This window comes from Haematobia irritans, chromosome 4, assembly GCF_050003625.1.
Source record: "Haematobia irritans isolate KBUSLIRL chromosome 4, ASM5000362v1, whole genome shotgun sequence".
Classification (NCBI taxonomy): domain Eukaryota; kingdom Metazoa; phylum Arthropoda; class Insecta; order Diptera; family Muscidae; genus Haematobia; species Haematobia irritans.
In genome coordinates, this window is record NC_134400.1 from 5,206,778 (window position 1) to 5,231,034 (window position 24,257).

General features: G+C 31.5%; 1 protein-coding gene across 1 annotated transcript; it reads left to right on the forward strand.

Moving 5' to 3' along the window:
• Positions 1-2,697: 2,697 nt before the first annotated feature.
• Mes2 (Mesoderm-expressed 2) lies at positions 2,698-22,697 on the forward strand. Its single transcript, XM_075305275.1, has 3 exons — positions 2,698-3,411; positions 3,745-4,045; positions 20,569-22,697. The coding sequence occupies exons 1-3, from the start codon at positions 3,150-3,152 to the stop codon at positions 21,641-21,643; spliced, it is 1,638 nt and encodes a 545-aa protein (XP_075161390.1). The 5' UTR covers positions 2,698-3,149; the 3' UTR covers positions 21,644-22,697.
• Positions 22,698-24,257: the final 1,560 nt, after the last annotated feature.

Here is a 24,257-nt window from a genome sequence, read left to right on the forward strand (position 1 = left end):
GTTACAGTGCACTCGCGGCAACGTGAACTAATTAAAACCAAAAGAGTTTACGTTAGCGAAAATGTTCACGTTAGCGAACTTCAGAACAAAACGTAGCCATATTCGGGAGTTTTAAACGTTCTAGCGTGATAGTCTTTTATTTTTGTTATTAGCAATATTAATAACTTAATTTAATTTCATGAAAAAATTAAAAAAAAAAACGAGAACGGAAAAATATCAGTGGGTGTAATTAAAATTCACGAGAAAATCCAAACAATTTCGTAGGTGTATTTGAAATTGTATTTGGCATTGTGAATCTGCCTTTAACGTCAAATTTCAAATTTACGGAGTAGTTCGTGGAAGAAAAAGCGTGTTCACGTTACCGCGAGTGCACTGTATCCATAACTAAGTGTAACCTCCATGATAGAAATTGTAGGTTTACTTTCGAAAACAAAAATCGACTAAAACCTATTACAATTGGCTACTTGATACAAAAAATATTGCTTAAATTAAGGTGACGACAACTTTTTGAATATAATTATTTTTTTTTCGGTTGCTTAAGCACATTGATAAAAAAACTCAATTTTGCTTATTTTAGAAATTTTTTAGAAATTTTCTACGAAATTGGATTTATGTAAAATAGTGTATTTCATTAGTGTGCAATATTTTCTTACTTTGAGCTTATGTTGTTAAAGAAAAAATTATTGAAATCAAGAAAAAACTTCCCATGTGGGAATTTAACTAATTTTCATGAATTAAAATAAAGTTCAAGTGATATTAGATCATTTCATTAACCCTTTCACTACCGAAATAAACCTAATGTTAAAAACTTAAATTTTTCTTCTGTTTTTACTAGTACTAACAGCATGTAAAACAAATTGTCATTTTTAGATTCTACCTCAGTTACTTCAAGAGCTATATGAGCTTGTTCCGAAAACTTCATTCTTGAATTGTGACCAAATGGCCTTACGAAAATAAGCGCTATTTGGCCTATAATATCTTTCAAAGTGTGAGAAAAAATACAAAAAAGAACGCGAAAAAGTATCAGCTATAGTTTTTGTATAAATGTAAATTTATTAGAAACATACAGTAGAAAAATTGTCTCAAATTTTCGAATTTTTCGTTTATTGTTAAAGAAGTTTATAAAAATGTATTTTAGACCTCACCAATATGGACAATATTTAAAGCTTATTTAGATTAAAGTCTCTACTTTAAAATACAATCAAGAAATAAATGGAAACTAAGTAGGGAAATAGAATTTGGTGTCTTTGTCGAATGTCCTTCTAAATGGACATCGGTAGTGAAAGGGTTAACTGCTTTCAGGGTATCCCTCCATTTAGTCATATTAAAGATTACGCAACCTACATTTTAGGATGCGAAATTTACAAAATATTAAGGACAGATTTCTTTAAAATAATGAAATTTTAATTAAAATAAAGTTTATAACCTTTGCTTGAAAATTTTTGTTTTTATTAAATTTAGGACACAAAGTTTGTAAATTTGCGTCCCTTTTTGAACTAAGACTAATTTTTCTTAAAGTAAAGAAACACATTTTTGATTTGAAGAAATTGTCCTTTTTCAAACATCTATTGTTATTTTTGGGCTTTTAAATTAACTGAAATATTGAAACTTTAGATTTAAGATAAAAACGCTTCAAATATAGGCTATGACTTATTTTGAGAATTTAGAGTCTTTGGTTTAAAATTTTTTTTTAGAATAAAAAAACATTTTTTACTTTGAAGTATTCGTTATAATTTGGATTTTTAAACTGGCATTTGTTTGTACGTGAGTACCTTTATTAACAAACCTCGAAAAGAGAATGAAAACTTGATAAATGAGATCTGTATGTTATCCTAATTTTAATTTTATTGGTCCTAAATTTAAAGCCAGATAGGTCACTAAAAAATGTCTTTCGGAATCAATACCAAAATCCTTAAGGGAAGGTCAAAATCTTTGGATCCAAGTAAACTTTTTTTTGAGTGTATAAATTTGTATTATTACAATTATATTAAATAGTCGTATCATGTTTCTCTATTTCATTGCTTATTTTAAGCCTAATATCTACAAAATTATTTGTTTCCGCCCACTGTGTGTCGTTATGAGATGAGCGAAACAGTGTGTGCGTATGTGAGATTGTTTTGAAAAATAGAACTAGGCTCACAAGCATTAAATTGTTGCTTTTCCTTAGCATGCCGAAAAAAACAACACTAACAAAACGAAAACACAATTCACTGATATCGACCCAGAGTAATAACAGCGGCAATAAACACTACAGCAACAGAAACAACAACGACCCACAAGTAATAACAAAGATGATGAGCACTGCAAAACCAACACCGCCGAGGAGGGGTTTCCATTAGTTTTTGTTTTTTTTTTTTGTCTTTTTGTTTCGTGAGAGTCATAGCCTTTATTTACGGGGGTTTTAAGCGTGATTTTGTACATTGCCGAGTGTTTGAACCGAACAGAGAAAGAGCATGGTGGCGAAGAGTGCAAAACCGACGACATTTCTATTTGGCCGAGGTTTTTACCGTGCCTTGCCAATGAGAGAATTGTGAGTACGTGAGCGCATATGGGAGTGTGTGTGTTTATATGTGCATAAACTGATCGTTCCTAGTCCATGCCGTTGGTTCTGGCTTGAAAATTTTTGTGTCTAAGACGAATTTATTTTCGTTTTTAGTTATAGACGGCTGCTGCTTCTGCTGGCTTTAGCCGCAGTGGTCGAGTGTGTGTGTGCACACTGGCGTAGATGAATGTGTTGTTGCCGTTGTTTTTTGTTGTAAATACAATTTGAAAATGCGGGCTCTGGCTGGGGTGGTTGGCTCTTCACTGAATGGCTTTTAGTTGGGTTTTAAACTTGGTCGTGAAGGGTAGTTGCAGGCAATTTCACGAACTCAGCCATCACCACGGCTCATAATCGTCAATCACAGCTAACTAGCAAGTCATTTACTTATAGGGGGTCAAGCCATAAGTGATAATTGTGAAAATCAAAACATATATACAAAAACACAATAAAGAATTTCAATAAGAAAAAGTCCAAAGATCAAGGAATACATTTTCGCTTGTTTTGCGGGAATTCAATGTAAAAAAGTGATAAATATTTTGTTTGCTATTTAAAAATAACGGTTCAAATTGTTAATTGCAAGAGCATAAAAAAGACAACAACAACATTGATGAGCCATAAAAAGTTATTGAAATCTTTGAATTCACCACCCACCTCAACGACCAGTGAATTCAACGCTTCGTCATCCAGTCCAGTTGCTGCTATGTTCAATGACAATAGTAACCACAGATCCTCACAAGAGATGAGTGCTAGCGCCGCCGCCTCAGCCGCGGCTATAGCATTGGCCTTGGATTTAAAGCCCAAACATCAGCCACCAGTGGATCATCATCCGAGTCAGCAGCAGCATCAGCATCAACAAAAAATAAAAAAATGTGCGTTGACCTACAAACCTAATCGTCCCTTTACTCGGAGTTTATTAAATCGCAAGAAACTAGAGGCCTTGGGGGCAAATAGCTCTCCCTTAACCTCGTCTAATTGTAGTAAATGTTTTAGTAGAAAAAATCCTAGATCTTCATCTTTTTGTTGTTATTGTACTGCCACTTCTACTCACCTAAAATCTTCTATTAAATCCACCACTCTTAAGAATTCTACCATCAAAACTTACAACTTCTCATTAACTTCTTGCTCTAATTCTACATCCACTACTACTTCATCTTCTGTACTAACCAAAGAACAATTTTTATTTACACTCGATTTACTTGCAGTGGTTCGACGTAATGCCTCCGACAAACTTAAACTCATACAGATGGTGCATGACAATCCCATATTGTGGGACTCACGTCTGCCCAATTTCAAGGGGGCCGAAGAAGAGAAGAATCGTGCTTGGGAGATGATTGGCAAGGAATTCAATGCGCCCGGCAGGCGTGTGGCGCGAGCCTTTAAATCTCTACGAGAATCCTATCGTCGCGAATTGGCCCATGTCAAGCTGATGGGTAATAATTTCAAGCCCAAATGGAGTCTATACGAGGCAATGGATTTTCTCAGAGATGTCATACGAGAGAGAAAGTGAGTAACAAAAATTTGATTTTATTCGTATTTATAGTTCTTACTCCCATACGAAAATCTCTCCGAAATCAATAAGTAGCGTATTGTGGAAGACCTGTTAAGCATTTTCAAGAGATTGTAATTTTATGAGAAGTTTACAACATTGACCCCCAGAAATGTCTCACATAATGATAATTTGCTTTTGACTCTATTGCATTTATGGATATTCATAATAAGAATTATAAACTAATGGCAAGAGATAGAGAGCGACTCATAGAGAGATGCAAAATCATTTCATTGTTTTAAAATCGAATGAGCTGATAAGATTTAACCCTCTAATGGCCAAGATTTCGTTGTTCGGTTTATAAAATCATTCGGGGCTTATCACACAGGTTTTAAAACAAGAAAAATCGATATGGTGAAATCGTGTACTTGCTTGCTTTAAATCCCTTTTTTAATAATTTTTGTTGTCTTAAGGTTGATATCACTAAAAGCTTCAGTTTTATCACGGCTGGCAGCGTATTAGAGGGTTAAATATATAATTTTATTCATAAGCTTGTTCTCATCATCCGCAGACTTGTAGGTTTTTTCGAAAGGCGACTTTTTAAATTATTAAAGGTAACACAGTAATCGTTTATACAGCAAATGTAAAAAAATTGCCTATAGACGTCGATAAATTCGGACATTTTGAAGAGTTGTTACGATAATAATATCTACATTAAATTTTCCTTTCAATGGTGTTATTAAAATTCCATTAGCTGACTATCAAGAAACGAAGGGAGCCGCTGTGGTGCAATGGTTAGCATGCGCGCCTTGCATATAAAGGATCGTGGGTTCAAAACACGTATACGAATAATTCTCTTAGCTGTGGTTTATCTCTCTCAGTATTACTGATGACATTTCTGAATGTTTTCATGACTCTCTAATAGGTTTAATCATAATATGAAAAGCCATTCGGACTCGGCAATAAGGAGCTCTCATGTTATTGAGCTTAAAAAAAAGGGGGAGGGGGTGAGAACATTGGACTAAATAATAGTCTAAGTAAGCGTAAACTAACAGACGACAGAAAGCCAATCAGCCCTGGCTTTTCTATACTCCTATCTTACTTATTTCCATAGATTTGAAATTTGATTAGGCGTCATTTAAGGCACATGTCATTCAATCGTTCCTCGAAAATGTGGATTAACGAAACGATATTTTTTTGAAATTATCTCATAAATCCAATTTTAAACAAGACATTTGGCTGAATTCTCTCAAGGCATAAGAATTTACTTGTTAAAGTACTTAAAAGCCAATGCGCAAATAAAATGCCAGGCCATCCGAATTAACAAAATGGTTTACGCCCAGTTATGACGTGAATGTGTTCTGAATAATGGCGGCTATGAGAATACAAATAACAACGGCCATAACGATAATAATAATCTTCTTATGAAGACGAGTACACACTCTCCTACCCTGGATCGCCATCGTCTCATCATTACCATGATCCGAACCAAGCCATGTCATTCCATTACTGCTGCTGATTATTCTTCTTCTATTTTTCGTTGCTCACAATAATGATCACCAAATTAAATAATAAAAATGTGTTTTGCTTTGGGCAGCGAGACAAACCCAGTCAACCAAACTGATGAATCCAATCAACCATCTAAATTGTGAGCCACAAACCGAAAAAGCCCTTCCACAACATACAAACAAAAAATTAAACGGAGAATTTCATCCCCCATTTCTTGTGCCATTTTCCAAAGCTTGATATTGTAATTGAAGCATTCGGTGGAACACGCCACCTCGTCACTCGATCATAAACAATTGCTCCATATCTCCGTAGATACGTTGCTCTTGCTGACTGTTGGCTCCGTTTAAGTGAATAAACATTTATTGCCACATAGTTATGCCGTAGTAGTAGGCTGCCTGCTGGTTTTATATATGTGGTCTCTATTTCATTTAGGGCAAACACGGCTACTAAATTGCGCTAATATGACATGAGAGTCGGATTGGAAGAGTATAGTGTTGTTGTTTTGTTTTTTGCTAAATACAAAAATGGGGTTTAAATCATATCAGAATAATCACTGTTAGACTAACGATGTATTTAAAAAATTGTAAAGCAACATCAGGAATTTGTTTTTTTTTTTTTAATAAAATTTTAAATCAACTCATATTACTTATAAATCAAAAGTGGAGACTTTGTAGAATTTCGTGAGATGCCACAAAGTTATAGCAATGAATCATTTTAGCTCAATGTTAGAAGTTCTGTTCCTATTTCGGTTAGTGGAGACTCATTTTACTTATAAATCAAAAGTGGAGACTTTTGTAGAATTTTGTGAGATGCCATAAACTTATAGCAATGAATCATTTGAACTCGATGTTAGAAGTTCTATTCCTATTTTGGTTAGTGGAGACTTGTGTAGACATTTAAAAAGTCTATATAATATGGCAGATTTGTCGCACGTTCATTATATCTTGAAAATACCTTGTAAATCTTCACAGGGGTTTATAGTTTTGGTCAGTTTTTATTTATTTTAGATTTTTCAATGCTCTATATTTATTTTAGATTTTTCAATTCTCTATATGTCATTTTTTGTCCCATTTTCAAACAATGGAAATGTCACCAGCATTATATACAAACTGAAACATCCTAAGTCATTAAGGACTTTTGATTAATCGAAATTTATAAAAATTCACCTCCTATTAGTAGAGCACATTTTCAGCTTATGACATTCAGCATTCATCTGGAAATTAGTTCAGTTTATTATATTAATAACAATGTGGAGACTTATCTGTAATTTTGTGGAGAGATTTAACAACAAGCTGCTATCATTTTTGACAATTTTATAGTTATTGCGAAAAGTGTTGCCTCGATTCTTGTCTGTGTAGACTTGTGTAGAGTTTTGTAAAAAGCCTCATTTTATTTCACAAAAAAAAAAAAAAAAAAATAGAGAGCTGTGTAGACCTGGAGAACATACACCCAAAGAAAAAATACTTTCCTCAGGAACGAAATTTTAGACAAATGGAAGTTCCCATTTGTTACAAAGTATTTCTTAAAGTATTTTCCGACAAAAGTTGTAATGATTTTACATTGAAAAAAAAAAAAAAAAACGGTAAAACCACAAGGAACAAAAATGTTGGTTAATTTTAGGAAATTTGAACGAAATAGTATTATAAACGCTGACATCACGCCGATATCACAAAAATAAGTAAATATTTTTCGTCAAATTCACGAAAATTTATTAGACATAATTAATGTTTTTCACTTGTTAAAGAAAATTTTGTAGTTTGAAGGAAAAAAATTGGAGTTCAAATTTGCAAGAATGTCTTTAGTGCCATACGAAGTTAAACATGCGCGCATTTATTATAAAATTTACAAATTAAAAAAAAATTAACCATTCGCTTAGAAGTACGAATTTAGTAAATATTTTTGCTTCATTTGTATATAATATTTTCCCGTTTTTTACGAGTAATTCATTTAACTAACGCACACAAAAAATTCTTAGAGCAAAGGAGATTTTCTCCAAACATAATAATTCTATGAATTAAAATAAAGTTAACTTGGCCTTAATGAAATAGAGGGTTCATGTCTTTTTTTTTTTTTTGAGTGTATCTAATGATTTTTATTTACTTCCAAAGAAATTTGTTTACCATCAAAAGAAAACTTAGTTTGTCTAATATTTCGTTCCTCAGAAAATAAAACTCTTCTTTTAGTGTAGATCCAAGATTACATAGATGATACGTTTCTCTCCAAGAATTGAAAGAAAACTTATTTTGTCTAATATTTCGTTCCTCAGAAAACTCTTCTTTCAGTGTAGATCCAAGATTACATAGATGATACGTTTCTCTCCAAGAATTGAATATTTCATTTGTGAAAAAATAAGGAAAAACGTCAAAAGAAAATATTTGTATGATTTTTTCGATATTCAAATAATGCTAACAAATATTTTGAAGCAAATACTTTTATTTTTTTTATTTGTATTATTTTACATTTAAATTTATTGCAAAAACTGCGCAACTACGGTGTCTATGGGCTAAAACACTTGGCTTTTTCCATTAGCCACCATTTACTATTAAAATGTTTTACTTAAAATTTTACTGTTTCGTATCACTGTTCCATACAACAACGAATATTTCCTTCCCATCTTAGTTTTCTTGCAATTGATTAATGCCGTTTTCATTTATTAAGCATGTGTGTGTGCGTGTATGTGCCCAATATTCTTGAGTGTTCTTTGCTTGGCCTTTTCTGATTACTACCCTCTCTCTCTCTGGGCGCTTGTTGAATTTTTTTTTTGCCAAATGGGGAAAATCATCTCTTGTGTTCTCAGCATGCATGGGGAGGTTATAAAAGACAGCTGAATAATCATCTCATTTGGTTTAAACTGGGAATTTTCATTGTAGACGAAAATAAAGTTGAGAATGTATGGCATAGTATATGGTGGTGTGGGTAGAACATTTGTATTGGGACAAACACTTATGGCAGATAGTCGCTGACACGATCGCTAAGTCGTCTTTGCCTCTCAAATATGTCTCCTTTATCGAGACTTAAACAATCGTACATATGGCCCCATCCGGGTAGTAATTGTAGTGGCCTGTATTGTTGGGAATTGGCTGAGCATCATTTATTTAGTGCTGGGATGGTGATTGTCTCGTTCTAGCCTACAAAATCGGCTGGTTTGACGGATTCCAAACTTAAGAGGGTTTCTTACCCATTTCATTTACCGTTCGCCCCCTTTTAATTTGCCTTGTGGTTGGTTACTGGATGCGGCTGCTATTGATGGCTTTTAAATTTTTGTTTTTTGCTTTTGCTCTGGTACCGTTTTCGTTTCCCCATCCACAAACTTTTCATGAAATGAAATAAGTGAGAGTGGCTTATTGTAGATGTGATTGCAGACTACGGATCGGCAAATGAATGGATGGTTGCTCGCTCGCCTGTTTGGCTCAATGGAATGGAATTTATATGTAAGGTTGCGAGTACAACAACAGCAGCACTAGCAGCATCATCATATTCTACATTTCTTGACATGGTCGCTTGCTGTTTATTATTATTATTTCGTCCCGTCTCTTATCAGCCTTAAACCGTTTTATATTTTGAACTTTTCTGCAGCTACAAAATTTAAATATGGTTGAGATCTACAATACACACACACACACAAAGCCATATGTATTTATGTATGTCCATATGTACGTACTTATGGTACCGAGTACCATCATTGCTCGTCCATTGTAGAATGTTGTTCGAGCAGGAGGAGGAGGAGGAGATTGGTGTGTTGGCCGATGCTCAGGCCCATACACATTGAGCCATTCTCTGTGTGCGGAGGATGTTGACAATGGTGGCGATGATGGTACAGTTGTCGTCAAACTCAATTAATTTAAACGGATTTTTTCAATTCCATTGCGAAATGTCAGTATTCTTTACACCGTGTTGATAGCGTTTGCTTTTGCAACAAATTGGTTTTTTTAAATTTTGGCATTGGCACGACAATGTTTTGGGATGGATGTGATTGAGCTAAAAAATTTTGATGTAAATTAAGTCACTTTATTAGACTTCAATTCGTACAAGATAATATAAAATTACGAGGAAAGAAATTTCATCCAGACAAAGTTATTTTTGAGGCCAAACTTTTTTCTTTAAAAGCAAATAAAATTGTTTAGAGAGAGTAGATGAATCACTTATCATAAATTCGGGTTTATTTTCTATAAAATAAAATACCACAAAGGGGAAATTAATACAGGAAATTCGAATGAAAATTGTGACTTCTCACAGCTTAGGTGGCAGCCCGATGTATCAGGCTCACTTTGACTATTCAGTCCATTGTGATACCACATTGGTGAACTTCTCTCTTATCACTGAGTGCTGCCCGATTCCATTTTAAGCTCAATGACAAGGTACCTCCTTTTAATAGCCGAGTCCGAACGGCGTTCCACATTGCAGTGAAACCACTTAGAGAAGCTTTGAAACCCTCAGAAATGTCACCAGCATTACTGAGGTGGGATAATCATCGAAGCAGGAATCGAACCTAAGACCTTGTGTGTGTGTAAGGCGGGCATGCTAACCATTGCACCACGGTGGCTCCCCAGCTTCTTCCTAAATTACCAGGGATTCTGGTTTCTGAAAACTCGGCCAATAAATAAATATATTTATTATTATTGGTTCCAAAATAATACAAATTTTATTTCAAGTATACTCGGGAATCGGTCTAAAAAATGGATCCTATTTGACACATTGTTTTAAGGACCTAAATGAATCGGAAGAACGATTCATATGAGGGAATAATTCAAGAGTTTCTTTGAAAGAAAAAAATATGGGTTTTTTATACCATCTACTAAAAATTAATCAAAAACTTACGAGTAAAATTAGATGTTTTACATTTGGAAAATTTTTGGTAGAATTTTTACGTAATTTTTGGTAGATTACTTTTTTCCGAGTGGAAATCGTGCTAGTGTACCCTAAACATATGGGGTAGCTTTTCCAGGATGTCCCTTTCATTTCCTAAAAATTCAAGTGAATCAGTTATTTGCCGGGAGAGGTCCCTAAACTTAGGATGCTTAGTCTAGGGACCTTGTATTTGTCGAATAATGACCATCTTATTAGTTTCCCATAAATTTCAATAAAATCGATAAGATATCAAACAAACAACTTCCCTCTGAACTTCTAATAAAATATAACAATTAAGGTTTTAAGCCTTTTTTAAAGTGCACTAAAAAAACTGAACTCTCTATTTCACTAAAGCCAATTTAACTTTCGTTTAGTTCATGGAATTATTATGTTTGGAGAAAGTTTCCTCTACTCTAATAATTTTTTGTGTACGTTAGTTAAATTAACTAAAGCCGAGAAAAAATATATACACAAATGGAGGATAAAGATTAACTAAATTCGTGTCTTCCACAAAATAGTTCAATATTTCTTTAAATTTGCAAATTTTACTACAAATGCGTTCATCATGAACTTCGTATGTCACCAAAGACATTCTTGCAATTTTGAATTCCAATTTTTTTCCTTCAAACTACAAAATTTTCTTTAACAAGTGAAAAAAACTTAATTGTGCCTAATAAATTTTCTGGAATCTGTCGAAAAATATTTACTTATTTTTATGACATCGGCGCTTGTTATACTGTTTAGTTAAAATTTTCTAAAAATATTCAAAATTTTCTAAAATTAACCGAAATTTTTCTTCCTGGTGGGTTCACTGTTTTTTCAGTGTGGGATGAAGGCAAGATCTCTTTCCCTACTCCAAGAGTCAAAATTTCAAGCATTGGATTTTTTTTTATGGAATCGCTATGTCAAAGTAGATATTTTGCAAAGATCAAACTTATTTATCCGGTTTTTGAAAATTGAGTCAAATTGACTTTAAATAGACCAAAGTCGGCTTTAGATATCCGTGGATTTATCCACACCCAGAGAATGAGTATGACCACCCCAAATATGTTTTAAGAGCAAAATGTAATTTTTGGATGTTGAACATGGAACATGTTTGCCGCAACCATGATCATTTCTCGACAAACACCGTCAAAAAGTAACATTTTGCTCTTGAAACAGGTTTGGGATTATCATGTTTCTTCTCCAATCTAAATTCAATTGCTGTAGCCTGAAAGGAAAATCGACATATTGGGATAAGGTCCGTGTTGTCACTACACCCTCAAAAAAAATCGCTTATGTAACATATACCCCAAACACATTTTGCTTTAAGCATATATATTTTCAGCATTGGTGCAAGCAAAATATTGTTTGTATTGTTCAAACATATTATGTTTCACCTTAGGGCATACATTGGTAGAAAAAAATTTTAATGAAATTTTCATTGTGTGGATATATTTTTAAGGCACCAATTGGTTACATCCATTATTTTACATTCTAAACACATATATGTTTATAGGCTATTTCTAAATTAATATATGTTTGCATCTAAGCATATTATATTTAGCAACATTTTATGTACCAAACATAATATGTTCTAAGATATTAACCAGGGTTGCTATTTTGGTCCGATCGGACCAAAATTGGTCCAAAAAATTATTAATTTTTATATTTGGTCCGATGGTCGGACCAAATGGAATTTGGTTGTTTTTGGTCCATTTTCGTCAAATCGGTAATTTTTTAAAAATTTTCTATAGAAATAAAATTTTGACAAAATTTTCTGTAGAAATAAATTTTGGACAAAAATTTCTATGGAAATAAAATCTAACAAAATTTTCCATAGAAATAAAATTTTGTCAAAATTTTGTACAGGAAAAAAATTTGGTAAAAATTTTGTATAGAAATAAAATTTTGCGATAATTTTCTATAGAAATACAATTTTGACAAAATTTTCTATAGAAATAAAATTTTGACAACATTTTCTATAGAAATAAAAATTTGACAAAATGTTCTATAGAAAGAGAAATTTGATAAAATTTTGGAAAATTTTAACTATTAAATGATATTAATTTAATTTGGACAAATGGTCCGCTGGTACGAATTTTGGTCCAATTTTGGAAAAATGTTGGTCCAAAATAAAAATTCGTTGTGGCAACGCTGATATTAACATATATGTCCCAAACATGTTATGCTAGTTTATGAACATTATATGCTTGCACTTAAAAATATTGTTTTAAAAAATTTGAGTTCCAAACATATAATGTTTACACCCAAACATATGAGAAACAGTCTTTTTCGTACCAATGAAAATCGTTACGTTCCTCTGGAACGAAATTGTTCACAAAAGAAATTCCCCTTTCTAATAAAGTATTTTCCTTTAGAGCATAGAAATCCAAATTTATGATAACCGATTCAACGATTGCCCCTAAATATTTTTATTTGCATTTAGAGAACATTTTTTTTTTTGGATCAACAGAAAACTTTACTTGTCTAAAATTTCGTTTCTCAAAAAAATAAAACTCTTCTTTCAGTGTATTTTTGTTGAAATTTCTTGTTGATACTTGAAATGTTGGTATTTAAAACTCCCCGAAAAATCTGAAAAAAGTGGATTTAGTCGGTTTCTTTAGATAAAGGCAGATATAACCAAACTAACTTCAATTACAAGACCTTTACATTTTATTGAAACTCCCCATATTAGTATAATTTCTATATTATCACCATAGTTTTGTTGAAATTTCTTATTGATAACCACCAAGTCCAAATATATAAAGAAAAACTGGATTTATTTTTAATTTCAAAATATTCCACTGGGAAACAAAACCATCTTGAATTGCTTTGACTTCGTCTTATCAATATGTAGAGTGGTGAGTGGTTATTCATGGAAATTGTTACACTTTATTTTAAAGCCAAAGACGCAGGCAGGCGCAAACATTCTGCCTAGAGCCGGGTGGCAAGCACATTGATTTGTTGCTGGTTCTTTTTTATCACCATTACACAAAATCATTCCTTAAATGTTGACCAATACACTATGTTGTGCCGATCGTACATATTTTTGTTTTTCGTATTTATATCAAGACCTATTCCCATAAAACCGCAACAAAATAAATACCAAAACGAAAAAAGGAAACAAGAACAAAAATGACCAGCTTTGGGTGAACACAAAGGCGTCAGCTCCGACCGACCCTCAGTGCAATTTCTTTTTGTGAACATATGTGTCCAGCTATGTGCCGCCGTTTAAACCCCCTTTTTTTAGTTTTCTTATCACCAAAGTCTGGCTGTTGGGCTGTTGAGCATTAGCATGGAATGAATATGCGGTGGTGATGATATTGGTTCTTGTGGTGGTGATGGCTCTTGTAGAATTGGTCGATTCGGTATTGTCGACTGTATTCTGATGGCAACCAAAACCTTGTTTAAATAATTAAAAGTAAAAAACAAAACGAAAAAAAAACATTTTTATTTAAGAACACCAAAGAAACCAACTCACACACAAAGTGTATTTTGAACGAAGAGACTTTGCAGCTCGAGAATATGGAAATGTATGTACATGATTATGAACTTTCTGATACGATTTTTCAATAAAAACGCGCAAAACAAAACCATTTTTTGTTGTTGTCATTGTTATTGTAACAGCCACTGTCGTTGTCGCCGCTGACTGACAACACACAAAGACGAGACGAGAGAAATCGTCTTTGTTAAGAAAATCTACCCCGTCATGACTCATTTGTTGACAATAGGGCACGGTTTAAAACGGAAAATAATTTTGAAATTGGGTTTTTGAATAAATCATCATCACCATCGTCAAGAGTATTGTGAAACTTGGAAATGATATAAACGGGCCAAGGTTCCTTTCCGCTGATTTAGACCCTTATCGTTACACGACATTCTAATCCAAAGACGATACTCGTAAAGTTTTTAAACCTGAGGACAACAATATTATTGAAATCATTCTTAAAGGCCATGATGTTTTGTAACTTGACGTTTAGAGCATTGCTACTCTGAAAAAAAAACAAGTATATACAGCACTAAGTTCGGCCGGGCCGAATCTTAAATACCCACCACCATGAACCAAATATTAGGGTTTCCTTTGAAATTTCAGGAGGGCTTGAGGACTTGAGGACACTTCCCGAAGATAAATTTAAAGATTTCACCTATGAGGACTATATCAGATTCTGGATTTATAAGAACCATTTTTGTGTGAGTTTTAGAGGAATCATTAACATCTCTTGTAAGTGTGCAAGAAAATGATAAAATAACGTCTTGATTTGAAATCTTAAATCTGTAGAAGTAAAATCTGGAAATTTTACATTGAGTTTCAAGCAATTTTCATGATCAGTGCGCCTTCTACACCCTCCATTACCAAATGGACCGATAAAAACTTAATCCGATATACGTTTTTGTGACCTGAAATACCAGAATATTTACAATTTCAGGCAAATCAGATAAAAACTACGGTTTCTAGAAACGCAAGGAGTTAAATCGGGATTTCAGAAGCCCAAGAAGTAAAATCGGTCTATATGGGGGATATACCAAAATATGAACCGATACTCACCATTTTCGGCACACCTCTTTATGGTCCTAAAATACCTCTAGATTTCCAATTTCAGACAAATTGGATAAGAACTACGGTTTCTATAAGCCCAAGACCCCAAATCGGAAGGTCGCTTTATATGGGGACCATACCAAAACATGGACCGATACTCACAATTTTTGGCACACGTATTTGTGGTCCTACAATACCTCTAGATTTCCAATTTCAGGTAAATTTAATAAAAACTGCCGTTTCTATAAGCCCAAGAAGTAAAATCGGGAGATCGGTCTATATGGGGGCTATACTAAAACATGGACCGATACTCACCATTTTCGGCACACCTCTTTATGGTCATAAAATACCTCTAGATTTCAAATTTCAGGCCAATTGGATAAAAACTACGATTTCTATAAGCACAAGACCCCAAATCGGGAGGTCGGTTTATATGGGGACTATATCAAAACCTGAACCGATATAGCCCATCTTCGAACTTGACCTGCCTGCAGACAAAAGGCGAGTTTGTGCAACATTTCAGCACGATTGCTTCATTATTGAAGACTTTAGCGTGATTACAACAGACAGACAAACAGAATTTCTCCCTGATCAAGAATATATATACTTTATATAGTCGGAAATCGATATTTCGATGTGTTACCAACGGAATGACAAACTTATTATACCCCCGTCACCATTCTATGATGGTGGGTATAAAAATAACAACTAAGAGGTACTTCAAATCTCTATAGAAATAAAATATTGGAAAAAGCTGCTATAAAAATAAAATTTTGAGAAAGTTTACTATAGAACTAAAATTTTGAGAAAACTTTCTAAAGAAATAAAATTTTCAGAAAATTTTCTATAGAAATAAAATTTTGAGAAAATTTTCCATAGTAATAAAATTTTGAAAAAATTATACATAGATATAAAATTTTGACAAAATTTTCTATTGAAATAAAATATTGAGAACATTTACTATAGAAATGAAATTTTGGACAAAAGTTTCTATATGAATAAAATTTTGAAAATATTTATTTAATAGATTTGTGGTAATTTTTTCTTAAAATTTTGGTAAATTATTTTTGGCACGAGTGGTAACCGTGCTTGGAAGGCTTTTCAAACTAAAGTCGAGATTAAAATTAGGAATTTTAAATTGTGCCTTTCTGGTTTCTGAAGTACTTCATTTAATTCAAGATTTTATTTATCGTAGTTCTATGGTCCTTTTGGTACACGCAAAGAATTATTTTCTTAGCTGGGGAACGATATTTTAGGCCAAGAAAGCTTTTTATTTAAGTCATGAATTTTTGTCTAAAAATTAAGGAAAATTTTCCTTGTTAGAAGGACATTTGTCTTTAGCCGCATGACATTATTTTAAAGTAAGTCATGAATTTTATTCTAATAGTTAAGTTAATTTTCTTTTTTTGAAGGAGATTTGTCTTTAGGCGCAAGGCATTAATTTCAAATTTGTTGATTTTAGTTAAATTTTGCCCAATGTGAGTAAATGTTCCTTATTTGAATAATTTTTTGTGTACATTAATGACATGAACTAAAAATAAGAAAAAAAGTTGCATACAAATGTCCTGCACAATTTTACTAAAAAAATAAAATATTTCATATATTCCTGAAATGGCAGAAGTTTGCTTAAATTGAGTTCATAAGTATCTCAAATGTGTAAATTCTACTAAAATTGTACATGTCTTGAACTTCGTATAGCGCTAAAGACATTTTAACAATTTTTGAATTCAATTTTTTCCCTTCAATATATGAAATTTTCTTAAACAACTGAAAAAAAATATTATTTTTAATAAATTTTCTTCAATTTGACAAAAATTATGAACTTATTTGTAACATATTGCAATTAAAAAACTATTTTAGTTAAAATTGTCTAAAATAAACCTACGTATTATTTTATGGTGGGTTAACTTTTTTTGTGGTTGCACAAATTTTTGTAGCTCAATGATAAGTTATCTTCTTTTTATAGCCGAGTTCGAACCTTGAAATTAAGTTAATGTAAATGTTCATAGGTAGTATGAAATGTCCCATTATTGCTTCATTATAGTAACGAAAAGTTTCGTTGTATTTAAGAAATTGTTCTTTCTTATACCCATCCAGCAAGTTCTTCTCTCTTTCTCTTGATCCATCCAGAAGAGCTACAAAACTTAAGAGATGGCTAATGTTTTTTTTTCCAGTGTATAGCTATTAAATATTTTCTAATTACTAAATTTCATTATGGGCTGCTCAGCTCTATGGCTATTTTTAGAATAATGGTTATTTAAAGTTCCTTTTATGTATGCATGAAGCCAGACCTAATGGATCAGCAAATGCAATGAACCACTCTTAATGGAAATGTAACATATCTTTTGCATTTTCCCATGAATTATGGGCAGAATGTCAACAGACACTCATTCTCTATTTCTCTCTCTCACATTCGGTTATCTTCCCATTCATTCAAAGAAAGAAATAAAGATTTCCTTGTAGTGCTCACAAAACAGTGCCAAAACGTTACTACATGGACATGGAGACGATTTAATTTTTTTTGGTATAAATATCAAATTACAAGAGATTTTCTTTTGTAGCCACCAACATTTAGAACATGATGGACAGACATCCCATACCAAGAGCCCCAAAATGTAAGGAAACGCACGCATGCGTCTTAAAAACCACTGCAGGTCATAGATATTCATCCCTTTGTAGTAGGAGCATAACATAAATCCATATCCATATGTACATACACACATATGAATGGTGGCTACATATGCTCAATGGGCCTATGTACAGATAGTTTTTTTTTTTTTGGGAATGGAAAAACAAATGTTCTCAAGAGCTCTTATTTCAAAAAAGCAAACATTTGTAAAGCAGATGTGGTTGGTAGCGATGAAAATTTCAAGATATGCTCATCCAATGAAACGGAAAAGGAATTTATTTTTAGATCCCCACAAATATCCTTTAGGTATAGAATACGTTTTAATGTTATCCTGTACGCAGAGCAATAGAAGCTAGATTTTAACTCTAAGCCTCCTTATGTTGGCTATTTGTTTCCCGGTTTTTATAACACATTCGTTTTTATAGCGAGAGTTTCTATAGACATAAAATTTTTCCAAAATTTTCTATAGAATTAAAATATTGACTAAATTTTTCTATAGAAATAAAATATTGAGAATATTTTATATAGAAATAAAATTCTGACACAATTTTCTATAGAAATAAAATTTTGACAAAATTTTTCATAGAAAAAAAAATTTTTTTGAAAAAATTTTTCTTTAGAAATAACACTTTTCTAACATTTTCTATAGATATACTTTTTTTAAATAAAAAATTGACAAAATTCCTATAGAAATAAAATTCTGACACAATTTTCTAAAGAAATAAAATGTTGACAAAATTTTCTATAGAAATAAAATTTTGACAAAATTTTCTTTAGAAATAAAATTTTTCCAAAATTTTCTGTAGAAATAAATGTTTGACAAAAATTTTCTATAGAAATAAAATTTTATCAAACTACAGAAATAAAATATTAACAAAATTTTCTATAGAAATAAAATTTGGACAACATTTCCTATAGAAATTAAATGTTTACAAAATTTTCTATATTTTGGACACATTTTCTGTAGAAATAAAATTTGGAGAACATTTTCTATAGAAATAAAATTTTGACAAAATTTTCTATAGAAATAAAATTCTAACAAAATGTACTATAGAAATAAAATTGTGACAAAATTTTTCTATGGAAATAAAATTTTAACAAAAATTTTCTATAGCAATTAATGTTCGACAAAAATTTCTATAGAAATAAATTTTTGACAAAATTTTTTATAGAAATAAAATTTTTGAGAAAAATTTGCTTTAGAAATAACATTTTTCTAACATTTTCTATAGATATAATTTTTTTTAAATAAAAAATTGACAAAATTTTCTATAGAAATAGAATTTTGTCAAAATTTTCCTATAGAAATAAAATTCTGACACAATTTTCTAAAGAAATAAAATTTTGACAAAATTTTCTATAGAAATAAAATTTTGAAAAAATTTTCTTTAGAAATAAAATTTTTCCAAAATCTTCAGTAGAAATAAATGTTTGACAAAATTTTTTTATAGAAATAAAATTTTGACAAAATTTTCTATAGAAATAAAATTTTGACAAAATTTTCTACAGAAAAAAAACTATGACAATTTTTTTTTTAGAAACAAAATTTTGACAAAATTTTCTATAGAAATAAAATATTGACAAAATTTTTCTATAGCAATAAGATTTCGCCAAAAATTTCTACAGTAATAAAATTTTTCCAAAATTTTCTATAGAAATAAAATTTTGACAACATTTTCTACAGAAAAAAACCATGATAATTTTTCATAGAAATAAAATTTTGACAAAATTAAAATTTTTACAAAATTTTCTATAGAAATAAAATTTTGACCAAATTTTCTAAGAAATAAAATTTTGACCAAATTTTCTATAGAAATAAAATTTTAAATCTAAGCCTCCTTAAGTCGGCTATTTGTTTCCTGGTTTTTATAATGCATTCGTTTTTATAGTGAGAGTTTCTATAGAAATAAGATTTTGCCAAAAATTTCTATAGAAATAAAATGTTGACAAAATTTTTCTATAGAAATAAAATATTGACAAAATTTTCTGAAGAAATAAAATTCTGACACAATTTTCTATAGAAATAAAATTTTGACAACATTTTCTATAGAAATTAAATGTTGACAAAATTTTCTATATTTTGTGAAAATTTTGTATAGACATAAAATTTGCACAACATTTTCTATAAAAATAAAATTTTCTATAGAAATAAATTTTTGTTAAAACTTTCTATAGAAATAAAATGTTGACGAAATTTTCTATGGAAATAAAATTTTTGACAAAATATTTTCTATAGAAATAAAATTGTGACAAAATTTTTTAAATAGAAATAAGATTTTGAGAAAATTTTCAATAGAAATAAAACTTTGATAAAAATTTTTATAGAAATAAAATGTTGACAAAATTTTCCATAGAAAAATGTGATAAAATTTTATATGGAATAAAGTTTTGACAAAATTTTCTATAGACATAAAATTTGGACAACATTTTCTATAGAAATTAAATGTTTACAAAATTTTCTATATTGTGTTAAAAATTTCTACAGAAATAAAATTTGGACAACATTTTCTATAGAAATAAAATGTTGACAAAATTTTCTATAGAAATAAAATTCTAACAAAATGTACTATAGAAATAAAATTGTGACAAAATTTTTGTATGGAAATAAAATTTTAACAAAAAGTTTCTATAGCAATTAATTTTCGACAAACATTTCTTTAGAAATAAATTTTTGACAAAATTTTTTGTAGAAATAAAATTTTGACAAAATTTTCTATAGAAATAAAGTTTTTACAAAATAGGCTGTAGAAAAAAAAATTGTAGAAAATTTTGTATAGAAATAAAATTAAAATATTGAAGTAAAATTTAGACAAAATTTTTTCTAGAAATAAAATTTTGACAAAATTTTCTCTATAAATAAAACCAAACTTAACAGACGATAGAGAGGGAATCTTCCCTTTACAGGATTACCTCGACCTATTTTTGATAGGAGGGTATTTCTCAGCCTGTCACAAACCCAAGTTTAATAAAAAAAAATTATTTATTTATTCTTTTTAATTTACTTTATTAATTAAATATTTTCCTTCGCTTTACAGAGGTGGATCCCATGCCATCGAACACAGTGGTCCTTTGGGTCTCAATCTATCGGCTTTGGCCCAACATATTTCGAATGCTGCAGCGGCAAATCAAATCAACAACAATAACAATATTACCAATAATAAAAATAACTACAAAATGAATTCAATGCATTCATCATTCAATGATTCGGCTTTAAATCTCTCGAAATGTTCATCTAGCCTCAATGCAAGCGGTGATGATTATTATTATTACGTTAAGTCCGAATTGGATTTATCTAATCAAAATACTAATCCAAATGCAATTGGATTACAACAACAGCAACAGCAGCAACTTGGGACCTCAGGGACCAACTCAACGAATCAAACACCCGCTCATCAACAGCAGCAACAGCAACACACATCACCATCACCAGCAAACCCGCAGCAACAATTGCAACACCATAATGACAGTCGTGTCTCATCGACACGCAATGACTCCAGTACCGTACAGAATAACACTTATGATGATTTGGACAACTCTTCCATGCGTAGTGGTGATGAGGACCAAAATGCTCTTAGTAATCATGGCTCCGATGAGGTGGAAGAATTGGAGGCCATAGATGCCGATTTTCCCTATCCATTGATACTCAATGGCAATTCACTGAATACAAATGGGGCCAATGGGGTCGTTGGAGGTCCCCAATTGAAACGCAGACGTAAGCATTTGAATAGCACCGGTGATGAGGATAACGATGGTGAGGCCGACGATGATGATGACGATGATTATGAGGGACAAATGTTGCAACAACACCGCCATTTACGTACTCAAAATATGACCAATGGACTAACACAAAATGGAATAATGGGCGATATGATGCCACCACCCCAGACAGTGCGTGAAGTTTTAAATTCGAAATTTTGTGGTTTCATATCGGCCAAACTCAATAGCATGGAAGATACTGAGGCCGATAATTTAATGAACAAAATTCTCATGCTATTGGTGCAGACACAAATGAACAATGCAGCAGCAGCAGCGGCTGTGGCAGCTGCCTCTTCATCGCCTAGCTCGGCTGGTTCCATCACAACGCCCAATTCCAATGATGTGACCAAGTGAAGGTCATCTGGGTACCGAGAACTCCATCATCACACCATAAGAAAGGAACAAAAAAAAAAAAACATAGAAACGAAACTAGAAAAGTGCCATTTACAACTTGCTTGTGATTATCTACAAAAACCAACAACTAAAATTTATTTAGAATAATATTCGCATTCGCTTTGGATTGAGGTGGATCACGCAGCCGCCACCAAGGAGATTATTATTAATTTTTAATGAACACCACCAAAACTTGCCTGAAACAAAGAATCACTTTTTTATTTGTGAATATACAGATAGATGTTAGATTTTATTTTTTTCTTTTTTACTATTGTGCTCATATTTGCCTCATAATTCCTATCGAATAAAATAGGATAGTTTTTTTTTTCTTTTAGATTTAAATTAAGTTAAGCCATCTTGTTTGCCATATGAAACAAAAGCACATACATATTGAATTGAATTTTTGTTTTTTTTTTAGAAAATCAACAACATTCTGTATAGGTCTCTAGAAGTAAAAGGAACTATAGAACAGAACATGAAATTAATTTTGAATGTAAAATGTGGTTTGATATCACAGATAAATTCCTACATGAACTAAGATTTTCTTTTTTTTGGATTTTTCCAACATTCAGAATCTTTGTCAATTTGAAATAGTTATTCAAAGCTTTATTTGTATTAATAACGCTAAGGATTTGCGTTTCTTTCATTTATGCTTTCATTTTTTTCTTGTATATTTTATTTTATTTTTTTGATTTTCTTATTTCCTTGTCGAATAAAGAAAATTTGCTTTATTTTATTATTTACCTAATTTAAGGGTGCCAAAGTTATAGTCTAACACAAAGAATTAAATATTTTATTTTAATTAATTATAAGTTATTCTTTTATCGCTAAATATTCCTTCACATATATACCCACATTCAAAAACAAAAACTCACACACACTCAAATACGTATGTATGCCTCTTATGTAATATTTGTATAGAAACCAACAAATATCCCAAAGAAACCAAAAATTTTATTAATTGTATCTGAAGTTTTGTTACAATAAAAGAATATGTTAAAAATTACAAGACAAATTCATGTCAGTAAGGAAAGCCTATAAGTGGGTGGAATCAAATGCATTTGGAGTAAAATTGATATTTTGTATTATCAAAATGGATCATTGATGGTTGAGGATTGATTGAATCATGTATCGGTTTATACAGAGCCAACATTGATTTTCGTAGATTTTACGAAGAACTTTTTACCAATATACTATATGCTTGAGTTTGAACCGATTTGAACTAATTTTCGCATAGTGATTAGAGGGTCAAATTTCAACGACATCAGCTGAGATTTGTTCTTCTATGAGACTCCAGGAGTAAAATCTGGAGATTGGTTTATATGGGGGCTATATATAATTATGAGATGATATGGACCAATTTGTGCTTTGTTGTTATAGGACGTCTACTAACATCACGCGCCAAATTTCAAGAGGATTAGATGAAATTTACTCCTTCAAGAGGCCCCAAAAATCAAGCTTGGGGAATGGGATCTTTATATAATTATGGGCCGATATGGACCAACTTTTGCTTTATTGATAGAGTTCCTCTACTAACATCACGTACCAAATTTCCACCGGATCAGATGAAATTTACTCCTCCAAAAGGCTCCGGAGGACAAATCTGGGGATCGGTTTATATGGGGGCTATATTGAATTATGAACACGGTTGGCACTCGAGCCAAAAATAATCTACCAAAATGTGGAGAAAATGTTAACAACAAACTACCAAACAAAACAAGTAAGAAAGTCTAAAGTCGGGCGGGGCCGACTATATTATACCCTGCACCACTTTGTAAATATAAATTTTCGATACCATATCACATCCGTCAAATGTGTTGGGGGCTATATATAAAAGTTTGTCCCAAATACATACATTTAAATATAACTCGATCTGGAAGAATTTGATAGACTTCTACAAAATGTAAAGACTCAAAATTTAAGTCGGCTAATGCAATAGGTTGGAACACAATGTTAGTAAAAACAAGTAAGGAAATTCTAAAGTCGGGCGGTGCCGACTATATTATACCCTGCACCACTTTGTTGATCTAAATTTTCGATACCATATCATATCCGTCAAATGTGTTGGGGCTATATATAAAGGTTTGTCCCAAATACATAAATTTAAATATCACTCGATCTGGAAGAATTTGATAGACTTCTACAAAATCTATAGACTCAAAATTTAAGTGGCTAATGCACTAGGGTGGAACACAATGTTAGTAAAAAAATATGGGAAACGTTTAAATCTGAAGCAATTTTAAGGAAACTTCGCAAAAGTTTATTTATGATTTATCGCTCGATATATTTGTATTAGAAGTTTAGGAAAATTAGAGTCATTTTTACAACTTTTCGACTAAGCAGTGGCGATTTTACAAGGAAAATGTTGGTATTTTGACCATTTTTGTCGAAATCAGAAAAACATATATATGGGAGCTATATCTAAATCTGAACCGATTTCAATCAAATTTGGCACACATGACTATATTACTAATTGTACTCCTAGTGCAAACTTTCAACCAAATTGGGCCAAAACTCTGGCTTCTGGGGCCATATAAGTCGATATCGGGCGAAAAATATATATGGAAGCTATATC

Coding starts and splice junctions, on each gene's coding strand:
- Mes2 (XM_075305275.1), top strand. CDS start 3,150: ATGAGCCATAAAAAGTTATTGAAATCTTTGAATTCACCACCCACCTCA. Junction 3,412..3,744: donor TCAACAAAAAATAAAAAAAT/GTGCGTTGACCT, acceptor ATTTACTTGCAG/TGGTTCGACGTAATGCCTCC. Junction 4,046..20,568: donor GATGTCATACGAGAGAGAAA/GTGAGTAACAAA, acceptor TTCGCTTTACAG/AGGTGGATCCCATGCCATCG.